Source organism: Colobus angolensis, unplaced genomic scaffold, assembly GCF_000951035.1.
Source record: "Colobus angolensis palliatus isolate OR3802 unplaced genomic scaffold, Cang.pa_1.0 Scaffold450, whole genome shotgun sequence".
Classification (NCBI taxonomy): Eukaryota; Metazoa; Chordata; class Mammalia; order Primates; family Cercopithecidae; genus Colobus; species Colobus angolensis.
In genome coordinates this window covers 2,519,031-2,540,561 of record NW_012117933.1, presented here as the reverse complement: position 1 = coordinate 2,540,561, position 21,531 = coordinate 2,519,031, and the positions used below count along the sequence as shown (strand labels likewise).

At 39.4% G+C, this 21,531-nt stretch overlaps 2 protein-coding genes across 3 annotated transcripts in view; one reads left to right on the top strand and one right to left on the bottom strand.

Moving 5' to 3' along the window:
- BMX (BMX non-receptor tyrosine kinase) overlaps positions 1–12,100 on the bottom strand; it is a 98,893-nt gene extending 86,793 nt beyond the window's left edge. Inside the window, exon 1 of the mRNA XM_011957883.1 lies at positions 11,927–12,100. Within this exon, the coding sequence (XP_011813273.1) occupies positions 11,927–11,932 (6 nt within the window). The 5' untranslated portion in view covers positions 11,933–12,100. The remainder of the gene's footprint in view (positions 1–11,926) is intronic.
- PIR (pirin (iron-binding nuclear protein)) overlaps positions 1–21,531 on the top strand; it is a 118,714-nt gene that overhangs the window by 24,431 nt on the left and 72,752 nt on the right. For both annotated transcript variants that reach the window (XM_011957886.1, XM_011957887.1), the window contains exon 4: positions 16,990–17,073. In XM_011957886.1, coding sequence (XP_011813276.1) covers positions 16,990–17,073 — 84 coding nt within the window. The remainder of the gene's footprint in view (positions 1–16,989; positions 17,074–21,531) is intronic.

Sequence of the window (21,531 nt, the reverse complement as noted above, 5' to 3'; positions counted from 1 at the left end):
AATCTACATTCCTACATCATCAAATGATTGATATACACATTAAAATTTGAGAAATGCTGGCCTAGATCTTCCACATCAGAAATACGATTCTATAAGTAAGAGAGAGACCCCAATTTTACTGGGTCAATGGCTAATCCATTTTTAAACTTAACTCTTAGGTTTGAATAGCTATATATTTTTTATTAAAAATGTGCCTGAAAATTGAGAAGGCATACTCTAGGGAAGAGGCACAGCCCGTGGTCACAAGACAAAAGGAGAAATGCATTCAGTTTTTCCTACCAGGAGTTTGTTTTCTGGGGAGGATTGTTTTTCAGAAGGCCTGAGTGGTAAAAGGTGAAATAGTGTTGCATTTACCCTGTTTCTGGTCAGACCTGATATTGTGGTTTGTTTAGGGCAACTTTAGTTATCAGAAACAAAGAACAATCAGAGACATGGGAAAGTTCTGCTAAAGTTTAGCTCGAAAAAGGAGGTACTTATAGATCAGACTCCGTTGATGAACCTCTCACCTACCCTAGGAAGAAACATGTTTTGTGCCTTTTAAAATCATCCTTAAATGATAGCCTCTGGAGTTTGCAGGTTTCAGCACTGAAAGGCTCCTGTCCCCAGGAACCTCTCATTCCTTAGCAAACTGAGATGATTGGTCACTCCTGTTTAATTAAACTTAAGAACTATCAGGAGAAAACCATCCTGCCTGCTTTTCAGGGATATTTTAGGATGGCCTTGTCTACTGTGTTCTCAGAAGTGTTTTAAAAATGTTTTCACTACAAGCCTCAGCAAGTTCTTTGGTTTTGTTCACGAGAACAAAACCACCTTGTTTCCAAGGGTGTGCCCATCAGAAAAGTCACGCTCATATTTACTGGTTGGTAGCCGACAGTGTTTGCATGCAATGCCTGAACAATACCCAGGAGAGGAAGGGAGAGGTCCTGGTGATTCACACCTAAAACTTATGACCGGATTCAAACCTCCCACCTCCCACATAGCCTGTTTTTTTTCTAGCTTTCTGTGCACCACTTTCAAAAGCAAACTCTACCATCAAGGCTGAAAAAAAAGACTTGATTAAATTCAACATCCATTTTGGAAAACTGGGGAAGGATACTTTTTCAATATCATAAAGACTTGTTCAGGGAGCATCTTTTGTTATATTTATAACAGTGAGATATTAATTATATTCCTATTAATATGAGAAAGAAGACAAGACTGTCTACCAGTACCATCACAGTTTGATATGGTTCTGGAAACTTTGAAGCTGTTAATAAGTAAGAGTTACAGTGTTGGAAAGGAGGAGGAAAATTATTTGTAGGTAATAAAATAATAATAAAACTCACAGTGGCTTAATGTGGTTTTGGTTGGTGATATGGTTGGAGGAGGGAGGAAGGCTCAGGATTTGTCCTGAAGTTGTAATTACAGTGAAGCACACAAATCTTAGCATATATATTCATTTGGCATGATTTGAGAGTGAAGGTAACAGATATAAGAAGGAAGCTGGCCGGGCACGGTGGCTCACGCCTGTAATCCCAGCACTTTGGGAGGCCGAGGCGGGCGGATCACGAGGTCAGGAGATTGAGACCATCCTGGCTAACACGGTGAAACCCCGTCTCTACTAAAAATACAGAAAAATTTGCCGGGTGAGGTGGCGGGCGCCTGTGGTCCCAGCTACTCGGGAGGCTGAGGCAGGAGAATGGCGTGAACCCGGGAGGCGGAGCTTGCAGTGAGCTGCGATAGCGCCACTGCACTCCAGCCTGGGCAACAGAGCGAGACTCCGTCTCAAAAAAAAAAGAAGGAAGCTAAAGCCACCTCTACTCTCAAGACACCCCTTGGCACCACTGTACTAAGAATGTCAACCAAAACCTATTAGTAAATGGCTGGATATAAAATAACTATGTAAAAATCAATACTTCTCCTGCTTAAAAGCAATAATCAGATGTAATGGGGTGGGGGGTGGGGTGTTAAAACGAACTAAATATGGCCTGAGAAGGACTCTATTTCTATATTTGAGTCCTTTTGGAGGCACCGTAACCTAAGTTAATAGATAGACAAGATTGAAAACCTAACTTAAGAGTATGTGCCTGTAACAATAGCTGGGTCTTGGCTGATCCCAGCAGCCATACTTTAACCATTCACATACTGCTGAGTGTTCAAACAAGCCAAACGCTTATTGAAACCAATCCAGCTGTTTCTGTACCTCACTTCCGATTTCTGTACATCACTTTCCTTTTGTTGTCTATACATTTGTTCTGACCACGTGGCATCCCTGGAGTCTCTCTGAATCTGCTGTGATTCTGGGGGCTGCCAGATCTGCTCATCATTTATTTTTCTTGGTCCATTAAACTCTGTTAAATTTAATTTGTCCGAAGTTTTCTTTTAACAGGGGAAAGCATCGTACTCATAATGGCCGTAAGAACCCGATATAATTCCCTAGAAAAAAGTTATTCTCCTTTAACCCAGTAATCCTACTTCTATTAATCTAGTTCTGGGAAAAATCCAAAGTAAGAAGAAAGGCTTATTAACAAACGTTTATTCTAGTATAGTTTTTAAAAAATAAAAAAGAGAAGCTGGGCACGGTGGCTCACGCCTGTAATCCCAGCACTTTGGGAGGCCGAGGTGGGCGGATCATGAGGTCAGGAGTTCGAGACCAGCCTGGCCAACATAGTGAAACCCCGTCTCTACTAAAAATACAAAAATTAGCTGGGCGTGGTGGCAGGCGCCTGTAATCCCAGTTACTTGGGAGGCTGAGGCAGGAGAATCGTTTGAACCCAGGAGGTGGAGGCTGCAGTGAGCTGAGATTGCGCCATTGCATTCTACCCTGGGCAACAAGCAAGACTCTGTCTCAAAAATAAATAAATAGAAAATAAAAAACGAATTATTCAAAATAGTAGAGGAATAATTACATATCTAGAAATTATCTATAAGAAAATTATTATATATTTGAAAGATGGAATGTTATGCAGCATTATCTATAAAGACAAATATTGTAGCCAATTTAAATATTCATCAATCATAAGCTGTTTAGATTGTTTTTTCTTAACCTGCACAACTAGTGACTTTTTGGGTGCATAATTCTTTGCTATGGGGGGCTGTTCCATGCATTGTAGGATGTTTAGCAGCGTCCTTGGCCTCTACCCATTCGGTGCCAATTGCATCTGCCTACACCCAGTTGTGACAATAAAAAAAGTCTCCAGACATTGTCAACTGTCCTCTGGGGGTGTGAGAGAGAGCAAAATCACCCCTGGCTGAGAACCAGTAGTTTAAATACATGTGTCCAATAGCATGGCTTACCATACAGTCATTAAGGAGAATGACATGGCTTGATAGTCCTAATATAGAGCAATCTTGATGATATTTGGAAAGTGACAGAGGCAAGGTGCAGAATTCTTGTGGCATAGTGTAGCTTATATAAAAGGCAAAAACTATGCCTTTTTTCTTTTTTAAATGACTTATTACCAAGTTTATTGTGGGGAAGATGGATTATTATAATAAATGATTATTTCTACAGACTACCCTGATGCAAATAAAATAAAATTGCAAAATACATGTTATAGTACCCAAAGAAGATGGTGTTTAGAGAGAAAATGAACACATCATAACAGGTACAAATATGTATTTACAAAGCTTTTTAAAAAGTAGTGGTTTATATCATATTTATAGGATTGTACAACCATCACTGCTGATTCCAGAACACTTTCATCAGCCCAGAAAGTAAACCTGAACTCATTATCAGTCTTTTCTCGTTCTTCCTTCCTCCAGCTCCTAGGAACCACACTTTCTGCCTCTATTTATTTGTCTATTCTATTTCATATAAAAGGAATCACATGTGGCCTTTTGTGTTTGATCTCTTTCACTTAGCATAATGTTTTCAAGGTTCATTCAGTTTGTAGCATATATATATTTTTTATGCCTGACTAATATTCTATTGTATTATATAGATATTCTGTTGTATGGATAGACCACATTTTGTTATCCAATCATCCACTGGTGGACACTTGAGTTGTTTCCATTTACACCTTTATTCCTGGACTTGCCTGGATTATCTCTGAAAGGACCCTCAAGAAACTCATATTGTGACCTCTAGGGAAGGTTAGTAGGTGACAAGGGAAAGTTGTGGACAAGATTATTGGTTTTCACTGAACCCTTTTTTTCTCTTTGGACCTTTAGAATGTTTAGTTGTATTTAAGACATTCATGTTTTCAAAATTCCTTCTTCACACACCAGCCGTTCAGATATTTAAAGATAAACTGTGCCCTCATGGTTAGTGAAGGTCCTGATGATCACTTGTTCTCCAGGAACTCTTGCTGAGGCCTCCCTCTCCAGATCAAGTGAACCTTACTTGTGTTCTATTCCTGTCAACCAGATAAGCTAATAATATACGCCAATGTGTAGTGGGGATGAGGACTTTCTCTAGAAAACATTTGTGCACCATTCGAGGGGCCCGTGAGATTTAAGAGTGCCTTAAATCAAAAACATAACTTTCTCCTCCACAACACATTCCCTAGCTGAAAGGAAATTAAAATAGTGAGTGCACTCATGAGTTTAGAAGTGGAGGCAGAGGACTTTCAATTTGCATGAAAGTTAGAAAATAATTAAGGAGGAACAAGATGGGTATAGTTGAAGAAGCTTCATGTTTTGAGGCAGAAGCTATCCCTTCTAACAGAAGGATCTGGGAGGGCTTCAGGGAAAATCTGGCCATTTAGGAAGGCCTTAACCAATAAGTAAGATTTGACTCTCTGGATAGTGGAGGTAGAGGTGAAAGGTGCGGTATGGGGATATAGTAGAAACAGTGAGTCGTCTAATTGGGCTTACAAATGGGATGTGGAAGGATGGGAGGTGGAGGAGTATTATAGGGTCTAAAATTTTAGGTTGGGCCATGATTGGAGAAGGACTTCAAAGCCCAAGCTTGATGTCTAGCTATGGATGAATGAACAATATTTCACATCCTGAAACTGTCAACTTAACACAATTATGTTAAAATAAAACCATCTTTAGCCTAAAAGTTCTGCTTTTTGTGGAGTGCTGTCTATGTCAGTGGTTCTCAACTGCAGGTGATTTGTCCATCTGGGTCACATGGCAATTTCTACACTTGATCTTAGCCAAAAGCCTGAGAAGCGACTCGTTTGGCAATTTCTGTAGTCATTGCTGAGTGTCACAACTGGGGAGTGCTACTGCCATCTAGTGGGTAGAGGCCAGGGATGCTGCCAAACCTCCTGCAGCGCACAGGACAGTTCCCACAGCAAAGAACTAAAGCCTGGTCTGTGTTAACAACGTAGGTCACATGAGGGAGAGTAGAAATTTAACTGAAATATTCTTTGAAAGTAGTCCAAATAAATTCCCAACAAATTCCCTATACACCCCACCCACACCACATTGCAATTACAAACAAAAACCATTCTTGTCTTAAAGGCTACATTCCAAGAGTTTTTAAGTAGAAAAATTGAGTGTTGTGGGGGTGGGGGGCTGGGGGTACCGGGCAGGGTGGCTCACGCCTGTAATCCCAGCACTTTTGGAGGCCGAGGCGGGTGGCTCACCTGAGGTCAGGAGTTCAAACCAGCCTGGCCAATATGGTGAAACCCCGTCTCTACTAAAAAATACAAAAAGTTAGCTGGGCGTGGTGGTGAGCACCTGTAATCCTAGGAGACTCACTCGATCCCAGGAGGTGGAGGTTGCAGTGAGCTGAGATCACGCCTTTGCACTCCAACCTGGGCAACAAGAGCTAAACTCTGTCTCAAAAAAAAAAAAAAAAAAAGAAAGAAAGAAAGAAAAAAGAAAAATTGAGGGGGGGAAATGTAATAAAGACTATAAGCCAATCGTTAAAGCATTATTTTATGTCATCAAATATAAAATAAAGCTTTTCAAGTGAAACGAGAAATAAGTCCAAAATAAATTTACGTAGATCACTATATGATAAAAAGCTTCATGCAAATCGTCCACATTATTAACAAAGCTACTTCAGAGTCATCCAATCAATAGACTCTTAGAATCACAGGCCTGACTACATGGGATGAAACTTGAAGGAAATTTGCCATGCAATAGTATTAACTGCTGATTTATGAGAAGCTTCATATGTTGATACATTACCTGTAAGCCTCACAACAACCTTGAAAAGTAAGAATTGTTATCCCCCCATTTTACAGATGAGGAAACTAAGGTTCAGGGAGGCGGTGACTTGTGAAATTCACACAGGCCATACAGAGCAAGATTTGGTGGGCCCATATGATCCCAGGCCCACATTTGTCCACTCTATTTTGCTACCACTCTTTCTGGAACAAAGTTCCCCTTCTATACATCTGATATTTTCTTAATACTTTGGCACATTCAGATGATTAAAAGATTTTTAATACCATTAGAAATGAGATTGTACAGGTGACATAGATCATGAAACTATGAATAAACACCCCATACTCCTTCTGCCACTCACTTACTGTGGGACCTATGGTTTCATGGTCCAGGGATCTGAATTTTCCTACCTGTAAGTACAAAATAGTGCTCTCACTTGTCCTCTGAACTTCCAGTATAATGAGAAAATGGATAAGGTTGATTGTACCTGGCTATTTAAGGACAATCATTTACCTTGCCTCTTATAGCTGCAACACTGTTCATGATGTAGTGGTAACATGATAATAAATTGATGTTTTAGTTGCTTATAACTTACTACAACCTAATTTTTCCCTCTTTCCATATACATTTTCTTCTCACCCCACTTTACTTTTTTCCCCCAAATTTCATCTTTTTAAGAGTCACCTGGGAGGATTCCTCTTCCACAAATTACTCCCCCATTCCTCTGGATTCTTTGTCACAATCAATCTTTCCTCTAGATTCGCTTGTACTTCTCTTTAGCTTTCATTTCTCTTGTCTGTATATTTTAGTGGTTTATCTTCTGCTAGAGTGGTAGCTCCCTGAAGGTATGGAAGCAATGACCACTGTGTTCCTTCTAGGTAATTCCTGACTTCCTGTTTGTGAGTTTGTAATGACATTTTATCTTGGGTGGGCCAGAACGAAAGAAAGAAAAAGAAAGGGGAGGGAGGAATGATTAGCAAAGTAGTGGGCCTTTCCTAGAGATAAATTTATTTTATTTAAAAGATTGTTCTTTATTCAGATATTGCTATTCTTCCTTGTTTTGGTCGTTAGAATGGCCTTTCTTTTATAAAATGATGACCATAGTAGATACTTTTTACCTTTCACAATCTGAATTTAAAAGTTGGCACCACCACCCACCATTGAGGAGCATTGTATAAAATACTTCACCAGTACTCTTCACAATTATCAAGCTCATGAAAAACAAGGAAAGAGTGAGAAACTGTCACAGATGGAAGAAACCAAGGAGACATGATGACATGGATCCTGGACCGAAAATGGATATTCATAGAAAAACTGGTGAAAGCCACATAAGTGATATACTTTAGTTAATGGCAATGTATCAATGTTGGTTTCTTAGTCTTGGCAAATGTTCTGAGGTTATGCAATATGTTAATGGCAGGAGAAGTTGGGTGGACTCTCCATACTATCTTTACAATTGTTATGTAAACTTAAAAATTATTCCAAAATTTAACTTTTATTTTTAAAAGACTAAGGAAGGCAAAAAATTGGCATCCCTCTCTCAGACCCCTTTATTATAAAATGTTTTATTGCTTCTTGATGTCCAAAATCCTGGGGCCTGGGGCCCGATAACATCAAGTATAATGATCACACTCACTAAAAGTTTGAGAAATTATATCTACAGTGAACTGAATCAGGGAATCATAATAATAATGTACCCATAAAAATGTGTCAGCTGCTTAATTAAATATTGTAATTAATTTTTAACAAAATATTAAAAGGAAAATTGACATGAGTCTCTCAAACCTATTCCTCTGTAAGACCCCTGTGAGTCCCAAACCTGCCCAAAACCGTATGTACAAACAAGTGTATTCAGGCACCTCATTCTTAGGTGTCTGCCTTAGTAACTTTCAACTGGAGACTGTACTGAGCAGAAGAACTTCCCTCTACGCCACAACATAGCTGATCCCTCAATGACTAGGTGGCAACCTGCCACAGTGACACACAGTCTTTAAGCAGAGACAACATGTATGTGCTGCAAGACATATTTAGTAATCAGTGGATCTATTGGCAAGACATAGATCTGGTTTGGTGAGGTTTGATTTTAGGAAAAGAAGGAGCACACATCATTTGTGTCAGCAGAGGGCTCTCTTAAGCAACAGTAGTTCTGACTACCCATTTTCTCCCTTAGGTACAGAGAGAACACTTTTGTATATGGAAATTTGGGTACTCATAGAAGTTAGCAAACCATTCCCTTCAGGCCCCTTCAGTATAACGTGGGAATTAAAACAACGGAAACGAACATCTTGAGCACAGTTTTGCCAGATGTAGGTGGTGCCAGTTACGAAGTTGGGCTGCTGATTACATGGAGACCCAGGCGTAGCTTGTCTGAAGAGATATCCCAAAACATTTATTCCTGGTCTGGGTTTGAATGAAAAGGGACATTCCTGGTCCTGGGGTTCTAGAAGCAGCTGGAAGTTTCGCAGGGAGTTTGTAATTCAGCTCTCTTGAGTAGTTAGGTTTGGGAATATGATTATCATAGAACCCTGATGTCTGTGTCAGAAATGTTAATCAGAGTGAAAGAAAAAAAATAGGTTTGGGAGACTTGAGAATGGGAACAACATAAAAAAATAAGAGACAAGTCAGTCAGTTGTTCTTCTCTTTGTAGTTAGATGTTAGGTAGAACTCTTTGATATCCACACCAAAGAAGGATTTCATGATCGCCTCATCTCAGGATCCTGTAGCTTTGGGATCGTCCATAAACCTCCTCCCTTCACTCAGAAATCATGAGGCCTATTTTCAGCTTTGTGTATATTAGCAGTAGAACCCTTTCTTTGCCTGAAATAGCCAGTTTGCCTGAAGCCATTGAAGTTGGCAAAGTCCTCTTGTTACCTGTGTGAAATCCTTGCAGTTCTGGCTCCTATTGCAATCATGGGATTTCTCCTCTGAAACAAGCCCTGTGCTCCCAGCAGGTACGTTACTGGCAATATGCCGTCAGCATTTGTGAGGCAGCATGGGGGTGGGGGAGTGAAAGTATTATTCTCGGGGACAGAAAATGTTGGTTTAGATCCTTGTTCTGCTATTATTAACTGTAACCTTAATCTCACTAAGCCACGATGTTTTCATCAATAATATATAGGTGATCGCATATTTCCAGGATCAGATGCTTTGTAAATGCTGAAATGCTATGCAAATATAAGATGCTATTCATCCATCCATTCATCTATTGATTGATCAATTCATTCCTTCATTGAACAAATCTTCAGTGCCAGCTGTATGCTAGGCACCATTGTAGCTAAGTTAAAGAAGTAAGTTAAAAAAGTCCCTGCCTTCATGGGGCTTACATTCTCTTAATGAAGACGGACAATAAATGAATAACAAATAATTACATAATATAGTGTCCCATAGTGAAAAAGCTAGGAAGAAGAAACAAACCATGGTAGGAGGATAAAGAATTGGTTGATAAATTAGGCCAGATGGGCTGGTTGGAGATGGCCTTTCTTAGGCAGTAACATTTGAACAGAGGCTTGAGTGAAGCGAGGAGGTGAACTGTGAGACTATTGGAGGGGGTGGGGGGAACTATTCCAAGAAGCCTGAATGAGGATCCACGAATGGGATCTCTGCCCCACGGAGCTGTGGTGGCTGTGCCAACTCTAGAACTTACTCATCACCTGTTATGGGCCAGGTGCTTTGCACACATTACTCGCTTACTACTTATCACACTCGGAGACCTCACCTCCCAGGTCTATTCTGTACATGAGGAGACTGAGCCTCCAAGAAGTGAAGGGAGTTCACCCTGCATACCAAACCGGGTAAATGGCAAACCTGAGGTTTGCACCAGAGCCACAAAGCCCGAGTAGTTTTTGGAGACAGGGCCACACCTGCAGGGGGCAGAGTGGCGGGAGTCTCTGAAGCACTGGTGCTTCTGCAGGGTAGTGGCAGGGACATGTAAGGCAGGACCTGGTAGAGCTTTAAAATACTTGGGTTTGTCCATTGGCTGAATACTTGAACTGTGTTGGTTATCTTTTCCTTTTTGCTAAAACCACCTTTTGGAACTTGTGAAGGTGCGTATGCGGGGTTGGGATTGGGTGAGTCAATTTAGTGGGGTGATTTTCCAGGTTTCAAGTCATGAAAACATTTTTATAAAATAACTTGAGTCCTTAATTGTATGGATTCAAATATCCTTGAAGACCAGTTAGCAGCTTCTATTTTGCAATATGTTCCTTGCTGGCATCTCTCATCAGCCATGACCTCAACTCGTGTTTTGTTTTGTTTTTCTCTTTTTCCTACCAAGCCACTAGTAGACCAAAAAAAAAAAAAAAAAAAAAAGCCACTATTTTAAAGCAAATGGAAATTAAAGTAAAACATAGTTTTCCCTATAATATAAACATTTAACGAAGAGGTCTTGCATCTTATTCCCAAACACTGAATGAGGTACTCAGACTCTGCCTTCTAAATACCAGCCAGAAAGAACAAACTATATTCTCTCTTGCTTTGTAATTCTTCAGAATTAATGTATAGCTCCTTGAGGTGCACCTTTCCTAAACTTCACATGGCAAGTGACACTTCTCTTTCATCACTATTGTGTGTTTTGTCCTTCTGCCCCCAAACACAAACACACAAGGAAACAAGAACTGACAAGGAAGCAAAAAAATATTTAGTAAAGACCCACGGAAAGAATTAGAAGGGGGAAAAGAGGAAGCGGGACCAAGAAGCACATCAAGTGCTTTAAGAAAACACCTGTTTCAGATTACAACTTTCTTACTTAATTACACACATGCAACTCTTGAGTTTAAACATAACACTCACAATTCGTCAGCCACCCACGGCAATTCTCCAGGTGTTTGTGATTATGTAATACCCTAAAAAATCATCTGGATTGTGTCAACTCTCAGAAGTACTGCTTCAGTTTTTTAAAAAATCCTCTACAGACATTAATTTATATGTAAAGTCTCAGTCTAGCATTTACACTACTTAGCAAAAAAACAAATAAAAGGTTATAATAAGTAAAAGGTCAGTAGTTTCCTTGGTTTCTGATTTTTTTTTCCCAAAGACTGAAAGTATGTTTTTTGCTTTAAGTAGTAAAAGGTAGGCATTTTGTATTCAATAAAACTTCATTGACCAGACTTCTCTAATTCAGATTTTATGATATTTAGGATAGGAGCAATGAGGTTTAACTGTATAACCAGGGAAAGGAACATCCACACTGCAAAAGTAGAGGAAAGGGGGGATAACTGTTTCCTGAATCTTTTTTAAAAAGTGTTGAAATTGCTTCCTAAAATCAAATTTGGAAAAAAAAATCTTGATGTCCACTTAGATTTTCATCCTTAAATGAATCATACGCACCACAATATACTTTTTAAAGTTGCTTGACATATTTTTAGATGGTTAGCAACCTGAAAGCCCTCAGGCTTGGATAATTGAAAAATATTTGGGGATGGAAAAGAATATGATTTGAAAGGGACTCCTTTGAGAGCCCAAAAGGGAGCTTCAGCCCAAACAGAATGGAGATTGCCTTTCTCATGCAATTATTTTAATTAAAAATGCATGTGCAGCAGGAAAAGCAAAGCAATTCTAGACACCACCTCTTATACTTTGGCTGATGGTTTGAAATCTGGAAGCTTTTGTTTGTCCCCTTAAATTTTTAAGCTTTGTATTAGATCCTAAATGCTTTGTTCCTATTCTGACATAAACGCTCTCTGTAAAAAATGCAGGTCTTTCCCACACAGTAGCACATGTTCAAGTCGGAGCTGCATTGTCCCACATGTAATATGGAGTTACTCTTCTGCTTCTTCGTGTTTCCCCTTGTGTCTCACTGCCTTTCTATCCAGCCCCAGTTCACCTAAGCAGGGAACAAGATACTCATCAGCATCTATGTAAAATAAACTATACCACTTACTTTCATCCACTGATTAGTGGCAGCATCTTTGTTTTTTCCAAAATAAAAATGTTGCTTTCATTGTATAAAAGCCAATTCATTATTACAGAAAATTCAGACTATCAGAAAAATGGAAAGAAACATATCTGAAATTCTACTCTCTGGAGATGACCACTGTTCATCCAGGCACCTCCATCCATACTAACACAACTGGATAATTTTATTTAAATGAGTCCATTTAAATACATTGTTTTATTTGCCCCCTTTAAATAGAATTGCTGTTCTGTAACCTGCTTTTTCAATTAAATAATATTTCTTTTTTTCCCTGTTAATAAATAAAGATCTATATCACTTTTTAACAATTGCATAGTATTCTCTTATATGGCTACACTGTAATTTAGTTGTGTTACCTATTAACCTATCATCCAGAATGTCCCTGTCTTTTGCTATTACAGTAAATATTACAGAGAATAGAATTGTGCAGAAAATCATGTGTTTTTTTTGTCTCCTTAGATTTAAATCTCAGACGTGTACTATTTGCATTTAAATCCTTCATCTATTTGGAACATGTTTTTGTATATAGTGGGGCATTACTGTCTTTTTTCATATGGTCATTTGTTCCAACATCATTCACTGGGAAATACATCCTTGCCCCACTGACTTGAAATTGCTACTCTCATATATTAATTTCGCATACAAATGGGTCTCTTCTACCCCTGTGCCAATGTCGCATTGTTGCCATTACTATAGCAAGCTCCCAGATGGGGGTTTTAGACTTCAAACCTAGAACCTCTAATTTTTGTAGCCATCTGCCTATGGCCTGCTGGGGTAAAGGCCCTGCCTAGGCTATTCTGTTCACAGTATACCTCAATGATATTGTTCTGCAGGATGAAACGTGGAGAGTCCTTGTGTCAGCCAGCCCTGATTTGCACTGTATTACGTGCTCTATAAATATTTTGATTCAAGAACTGGCATCCAGCAAAGTTAGCTCAGGAAGAGGTGAGTTTATTATAAATCTGCAATATAAAACGTCAACAACATGACAGTAGCAAGGCTTTTATTGCTTTTAGTTGAGGTATTAGGAGGCATAATAAATACTAACTTGTTCTCCCAGCCTGAATTCTCAACCAATTGAGAAGATAAAGGAATAAGAAAGATGGCAGACAAAAATACCTTTATTTCGGATAAAGCTGAAATTGGAGAAGGTAACTTATATCTGCAGGCAGGTGGGCTTCTGAATACTGCACCTGGAAATAAGGCAGACTTACTCAGATCTCACCAGCTGTGCTAGACCCCTGTTGGCTACCACCACAGGTGCTAGTCTCTCTCATGGAGACAAAGAGAGAAAGAGAGCACTTGCTTTCTGTGGGTGGGCTCATTGTCAAGAGGAGGAAGAGAGGAGGGGGCTTGGCTCTACAAACTCAATTTCTACTTTCAAATCTACCAGTCCTACTTACTGTATATCTTGCTCATGAGAATATAAGCTTCATGAAGACAATTACTGTATCTGTCTTTTCCACTTTTTTATCTCTCAACACAGTACCTACAACATTATAGGACTTCAGTGAGCATTTGTTCAATGAATGTTGTTGGTGCACTTACCTTCTCAATATATTGTTTTAAAGTTATTGTATCATAGCTTTTATATATTTGAATGGATATCTTATGATTATGTCAAATATACAAATGTGTAGGGCAGAATAATAACCATTGCTGTTTAGGATTTTTTAAAACAACCTTTTGAATTTTCATATAAAAAAAAAAAAAAGACTAGTTAGGTCTACTTTTTATGCCTTAGGATAAAGCAAAAACATAGACTACAAACACAATCTGGCTTTGACATATTTGATGAGTGCTTGTATAGAGGAGGAAATAACAATTTTGTTTGTGTAAAACAGCAATATCTGATGTATATGCTGAGAACTTCACAAATATTTTCTCTTCTCTTGCCTCCTGGGCATTTTTTGTTTTTCTTTCTTTTTTAAATCTTATAATATTTCCACTCTGTTGTTTATTTTGGATTTAGGGATTTGTTGGTCAAAAGCATTGCTTATTCTTTTTAAGTACTGATTTAACTTGGTTTATTTGGTTGAATATATTTGAGTGAAAATTAGGTCTGGCTACATAATTACAAAATATGTTGGGATTTTAGTCAGAGGCTACGTTTTCTGGTTCACTCATTTAATAATAGTTAATAAAATTTTGAAGTACAGTATCCAAGATTAAGAAGGATAAACACATTACGTTTTAAAGAAAACATTGAGATAGCTAATATACAAAAATTCATCCAGTAATGATAATGTAAATGTTAGAACTTGTCGCCCTTAAGCTTAAGTTGGGGAGCCACACGTGTTTTGCAGATAAACATGGTTTTGCACATGCCTTTCAGAACCGTTTAGGCTGATTGGTATTTCTTGAAGGAGTTGCAGATAAATTTCCCAAATGCATACAAAATGGATGTCGAATCCAAATAGATTATACAAAAAGAGCCCATGTCCTGACACACAACATTTTACGCTTTAAGTGCTAAATCATATATTTCAGATTACAAAATGTTACCATGTTCCCGAGGTAATTTTAAATTCTTGCTGATTATTTGATATCTTTTAATTTTTATTTGCTAGAATAATCACAATAGCCTTAAAATGAGAAGTTTAGAGTTGCTTGATTTTTCCCTTTAGTAGAATAATGAAATAAGGAGGGTTTAATTTTCTTCTGCTTTTTAGAGTTGATGCGATTCTTGTTCTACCAAAAGGTACTGTGATTGCAGAAAGTCCTGGGAAGGTTTTTCTATGTACACAAAATGCCTACCATAGTTGACTACTGCTTTTCAAATTCATTCTATCTAAATCTGTGCTATCAAATGGAATTTTCTGTAAAGATGGAAATGTTCTATAATCTGCACTATCCAATATGATAGCCATTAGCCAGATGGGGCTTTTGAGCACCCAAAATGTGGCAGGTGCACCTGAGGTGCTGAATTTTAAATTAAATTAATTTTTTTTGTTTTTGGTTTTGTTTTGTTTTGTTTTGTTTTGAGATGAAGTCTCACTCTTGTTGCCCAGGCTGGAGTGCAATGGTGCAGTCTTGGCTCACTACAACCTCTGCCTCCCGAGTTGAAGTGATTCTCCTGCCTCAGTCTCCCCAGTAGCTGGGATTACAGGCGCCCGCCACCACACCTGGCTAATTTTTTTGTAGTTTTAGTAGAGACGGGGTTTCACCGTGTTATCCAGGCTGGTCTTGAACTCCTGACCTCAGGTGATCAGCCCATCTTGGCCTCCCAAAGTGCTGGAATTACAGGCGTGAACCACCACATCCAGCCAATTTTATTTAATTTTAATTAATTCAAATTTAAATAGCTACGTGTTGCTAGTGGCTACTCTATTGGGCAGCATAGAATTTCTTTCCACTTTTAGATTTAGTATAGACATGTCCCTGGAAAAGTTGACTTTAATTTATATGAATTCATTTAATGTATTTTAGAAACATTTATTGAGCACCTAGCGAGTTTGTGTGCTTGGTGTCAGAAATACATTTCCTTTGGATTTCCTGAGGCAGCTTTTTGGCGAAGGTGTGGAGACCTCACATATGTCATCCCACACACCTGTGTGAACAAGCCTTGGTAATAGGGACCCTGCTGGTTCAACAGGAGCTGTCTCTCTTTCACCCTGATCTCCAGGGCCCACCATGCCAGGGCCATCATCATCTGCTGGGCTGAAGAGGTGAGTGGTGGCTCTTTTCACTCAGCTGTGAGCTCTGGCAGGCTCAGGGATGCATCTGCCAGGAGGAAGGGGCACCTAGGTGAAATTCTCTCAAAGACATTTTATGGCTAATGTGGCCCAGTCACAGAGATTCTTTCTCTCAGTTTACTCCGCTTAGTTGCTCCTGATACTTTTCTCAACAAATTTTCTGTGGAAAAAGCAAACACATCTTCACAGCTACCCAATATCTACTTTTTTCTTTTTCCTTTTTTTCGAGCTTTATTGAGGTATGGTTGACAAATAAAAATTGTCTATATTCAAGGTATACAATGTGATGATTTGATGTATGTATACATTGTGGAATGATTACCACAATCAAGCTAAGGTATCCATTACCTCACATAGTTACCTATTTTTATGGTGAGAGCACAGAAGATTACTCTCTTAGGAAATTTTAAGTGTACAATACTTACTATTAATTCTAGTCACTATGCTGTGATTTAGGTCTTCAGAACATATTCATCTTGTCACCGCAAGTTTGTACCCTTTAATCAACATCTTCCCATGTTCCTACGTCCTGACCCCTGGTAGCTATCCTTCTACTCTGTTTATGTGCGATCATGCGGTATTTGTCCCTCTGTGTCTAGCTTATTTCACTTAGCATAATATCCTCCAGGTTCATCCGTGTTGCTGAAAATTGCAACACTTCCTTCTTTTTTTAAGGCTTAATAGTACTGCATTGTGTATATATATCACATTATCTATTTATTGGTCAACAGATACTCTAGTTATTTCCATATCTTGACTATTACGAATAATGCTGCAATGTACATGGGAGTATAAAATAACTCTTTGAGATAGTGATTTTATTTTGTTTGGATATATACCCAGGATGAGATTGCTGTGTTGCATAGGAATTCTATTTTTCATCTTTTGAAGAACCTCCATATTCTTTTCTATAATGTCTATACTAATTTACCATCCCACCAGCAATGTATAAGGATTCCCTTTTCTCCACACCCTCACCAACACTTGTTTTCTTTTGACTTTTTGTTAACAGCTGTCCCAACAGATGTGAGATAACGTCTCATTGTAGCTTTCATTTGCATTTTTCTGATGATGTTGACTACCTTTTCATATACCTGTTGGCCATTTGTATGTCTTCCTTGGAAAAGTGTCTATTCAAGTCATTTGCCTATTTTTTTTTTAAATGAAAAGGCAACTCACAGAATGGGAGAAAATGTTTGCAAACCATATTATCCAATAAGGGATTAAGTTCCAAAATATACAAAGAACTCATACAAGTCAGTGGGAATAATTAAATAATAACCCAATTTAAAAATAGGCAAAGGATCTACTTTTTTTCCTGTTTGTTTTTCAAAGGTATCCTACCTCCTGGAAGGGGGCAGCATGGCCCATGAAGACTTCTGTGGACACACTGGTCAAATGAACCCAGGAGATTTGCAGGTATGGCCAAGGACAAGGAATTGCTGGTGGTTTAGTAGTTTTTGGGTGCACATGCTTGATCCTGCCCACTTCCAGTATATTCACCCTTTCCACACTCTCTCTATTATATTCTTGACTTCTCCCTTTCTACAGATTCTTTTACTGAGCCTGGAAACCACACAGGTCTCTTATATTCTTCTTTCACACTTTCCTTGACCCCTCAATCACTTTTTAGTTCCCACCTAGTCTTTTTCTTACATTTCTCAGATGTTAGACCTAAAACCATAAAAACCCTAGAAGAAAACCTAGGTTATGCCATTCAAGACATAGGCATGGGCAAGGACTTCATGTCTAAAACACCAAAAGCAACGGCAACAAAAGCCAAAATTGACAAATGGGATCTAATTAAACTAAAGAGCCTCTGCACAGCAAAAGAAACTACCATCAGAGTGAAGAGGCAACCTACAGAATGGGAGAAAATTTTTGCAATCTACTCATCTGACAAAGGGCTAATATCCAGAACCTACAAAGAATGCAAACAAATTTACAAGAAAAAAACAACCCCATCAAAAGGCGGGCAAAGGATATGAACAGACACTTCTCAAAAGAAGACATTCATACAGCCAACAGACACATGAAAAAATGCTTATCATCACTCACCATTGGAGAAATGCAAATCAAACCACAATGAGATACCATCTCACACCAGTTAGAATGGCAATCATTAAAAAGTCAGGAAACAACAGGTGCTGGAGAGGATGTGGAGAAATAGGAACACTTTTACACTGTTGGTGGGACTGTAAACTAGTTCAACCATTGTGGAAAACAGTGTGGCGATTCCTCAAGGATCTACAACTAGAAATACCATTGGACCCAGCCATCCCATTACTGGGTATATACCCAAAGGATTGTAAATCATGCTGCTATAAAGACACATGCACACGTATGTTTATTGCAGCACCATTCACAATAGCAAAGACTTGGAATCAACCCAAATGTCCGTCAGTGACAGACTGGATTAAGAAAATGTGGCACATATACACCATGGAATACTATGCAGCCATAAAAAAGGATGAGTTCGTGTCCTTTGTAGGGACATGGATGCAGCTGGAAACCATCATTCTCAGCAAACTATCGCAAGCACAGAAAACCAAACACTGCATGTTCTCGCTCATAGGTGGGAATTGAACAATGAGATCACTTGGACACAGGAAGGGGGACATCACACACCGGGGCCTTTTGTGGGGAGGGATAGCATTAGGAGATATACCTAATGTAAATGACGAGTTAATGGGTGCCGCACACCAAGATGGCACATGTATACATATGTAACAAACCTGCACATTGTGCACATGTACCCTAGAACTTAAAGTATAATAATAATAATAATAATAAAAGTAATCAGGAATGATATCCCAACTTCCTTATCTTTCATTCATTTTGTACTTACTGAAATCAGATTTGGCCTCTCAGTAGCCCCTTCCAAATCTTTACTGAAGCTATTCAGATAATGGTTACTTGTGATGTCCCAATTGCCAAATTCAGTGATTGTTTCAGTCCTCATCTTTGTAGACCACTCTGCTGCATTTTGCAGGGTTAGGTGTTATCACTTAAGACAACGACCTTGAGCCCTCCATCATCCTAGTCTTGTCTGAGATATGTTACAGTTAAAATCCCCCAAAATACTTGGGTCATATTTGCCAGTTTTGTAAGTCAGAACTCTATACCAGGTACTTTCTGGGATTTTATATATATATGGTTTGAGGAATGATAAATTCACATATTTGAATCATAAGATTTCAATGAAAGTGAAATTTAAAGACAAAAAAGCAAAAGAACAAAGTCATGGCAAAAAGTCAATAGTAACCTCTCACTGGAGCAGAAAACGAAATGAAGACTGCTTACAAAGCTAGATACGATGACTGGAAATGTCCTGTTCTTGGAAGTGGTGACTTCTGCCATCTGCACCATGGAGCTGCCTAGCAGCCATACGTGTGAGACATTGGTCAACACTTTTTCTACCACTATAATTTCACATTGATTAGGATGATGATTGCATAGTGTCTTTCAGTTTATTCAGAGTTTTCATATGCATGATGTCTTTGCAATAAGTATTATTATTATTATCATTTTGAGACAGGGCCTCACTCTGTTGCTCAGGCCATAGTGCAGTGGTGCATTCACGGTTCACTGCAGCCTCGACCTCCCCACCTCAAGCGATCCTTCCACCTTAGCCTCCCTAGTAGGTGGGACCACAGGTGCACAACACCACACCTGGCTAATTTTATTTTTTTTGTAGAGATGGGGTCTCGTTGTGTTGTCCAGGCTGGTCTCAAACTCCTAGGCTCAAGCAATCCACCCGCCTTGGCCTCCCAAAGTGCTTAGGTTACAGGCATGAGCCACTGTGCCCAGCAAAAAGAAGTATAATATTATTCTCATCTCATTTTTTAAAATGAGGAAATGGGGATTTAAAGATGTTTTTTTTTTTTTGTTTTTTTTTTGAGACGGAGTCTCGCTGTGTCGCCCGGGCTGGAGTGCAGTGGCCGGATCTCAGCTCACTGCAAGCTCCGCCTCCCGGGTTTATGCCATTCTCCTGCCTCAGCCTCCCAAGTAGCTGGGACTACAGGCGCCAGTCACCTCGCCCGGCTAGCTTTTTGTATTTTTTAGTAGAGACGGGGTTTCACGGTTCTCGAACTCCTGACCTCGTGATCTGCCCGTCTCGGCCTCCCAAAGTGCTGGGATTACAGGCTTGAGCCACCGCGCCTGGCCTAAAGATGTTCTTAAAAACAGATACCCATGGCCTCAGAGCTAGTAAATGATGAGGATGGAAAGAGAACCCCATTCTCCCCTTCCAGATCCCATATATAGGCCATTTTAAGTAAGGTATTACCAAACTAGCTCATATCTAAAAAGGATAACCACGGCATTGAAAATATAAAGAAATGAACTTTTAAGGGAAAAGGAAAATGCTTAAAAATGGGAAGATGTCTTTGAGGGGCACCAATAGCTATCATTAGACAGAAGAAATGCAGCCTAAGAGGGTGTTTAGGTATACCTTATACTGCACTAGCGCAGGGTCAACAAATTTTTTCTATAAAGGGCAAATGAGTTTTGGGGGCCATATGGTTTCTGCTGCCGCTACCAGACTCTGTGACTGCAGCGTGAAAGCAGACATAGACCGTATGTTAATGAATGGGTATGACCATGTGCCAATAAACCTTTACAGAAACAGGTGGCAGGTTAGATTGGGCCCCCAGGCTGTGGTTTGCCAACTCCTACATTAGAAGGTTTAACAAGCCTTTTCAAATGGGAGTAGAGGGAAATCTAGACTTCATAGAAGAAAAAAAATCTTTAAAGTATGCACTGGCCTCCTTTCAGATCCTTCAACTAATAATGCTCATTCTTGTCTCAGAGTCTTTTTCACATGCTATTATCTCTCCGTGGAATCCTCTTCCTGTTCCCCTTCCCCTGGCTAATTCTTACTCCTTGTTTGGATCTCAGTCTGAAGATTGCACCCTCACAGAAGCTGCCTTGAACTGAGCGGGACATTTCATGTGCTCACAGAACCCTGTCATTCTTTGAAGTGCCAAGCACGATTATAATGGCAATAATGATGTTTGTTTGTTTTGGGATTTCAAACATTGGGATTTTAAATTTTTAATGTTTAAATTTGGGATTTTAAACATTGTTTGTTTAAGGATTATTCCCCCGACGAGGGCTGTGTGGAAGATGCTGTTGATGGCCTGCTTCATAGCCCCTTGGCCCAACTGTGAGTTCAGGTGGTGATGGTCCCCGTATGTGTAAAGCACCATCTCAAGTGCTGCTACTCTGTCTGAGGGCTTTCTCCAGCTCACGTATTGGGCAGACCATATGCGTCAGTGATTTAACACTCCCATGGGAACTCTTGGTCAGTGAAGGATGAGAATTGGAGTCTAAATACCCTAGCTTCCCCTCTTCTCCATGCAGCAATTTGAAAGCACGTATATGGTTCCAAGTGGAATTGAATTCCAGATGTCCACAGATGTAACCTTGTCATTAACAACTCTTTTTGGCTTTCTCCCTTGCCTCACTCTCCCCTACTCTCTCACTTGTGCTTTCTGCATCACTTTCCAAATAAACAACCTGCACATGTCTTTGTCTCAGGAACTTCTGTGGGAGAACTCAAACTAAGACAGGAAATGCATCTATGATGTTCATACCTTCATCTCCAGATTCCAAGATTTAGGCTTTGGGGCTGGTCCCTAATCTGCTCTTAATAAAGATATGAACAAACACTTGAAGAATCTGCGCAACAGTGGAGGCAATGATTGTTTCTCCAAGTAGCGGGGGTTCTGTTACTGGAAGTGAGCAAGTACAGACACAAGCTAACCACCCACAGTATAGTGGATACTGGGGACCTCCAAATGTATTTTTAGGCCCACATATTTATCCTCCAATGTCTAGGAACACTGGCTGCTGATGGCTCACAGCTGCTTCCCT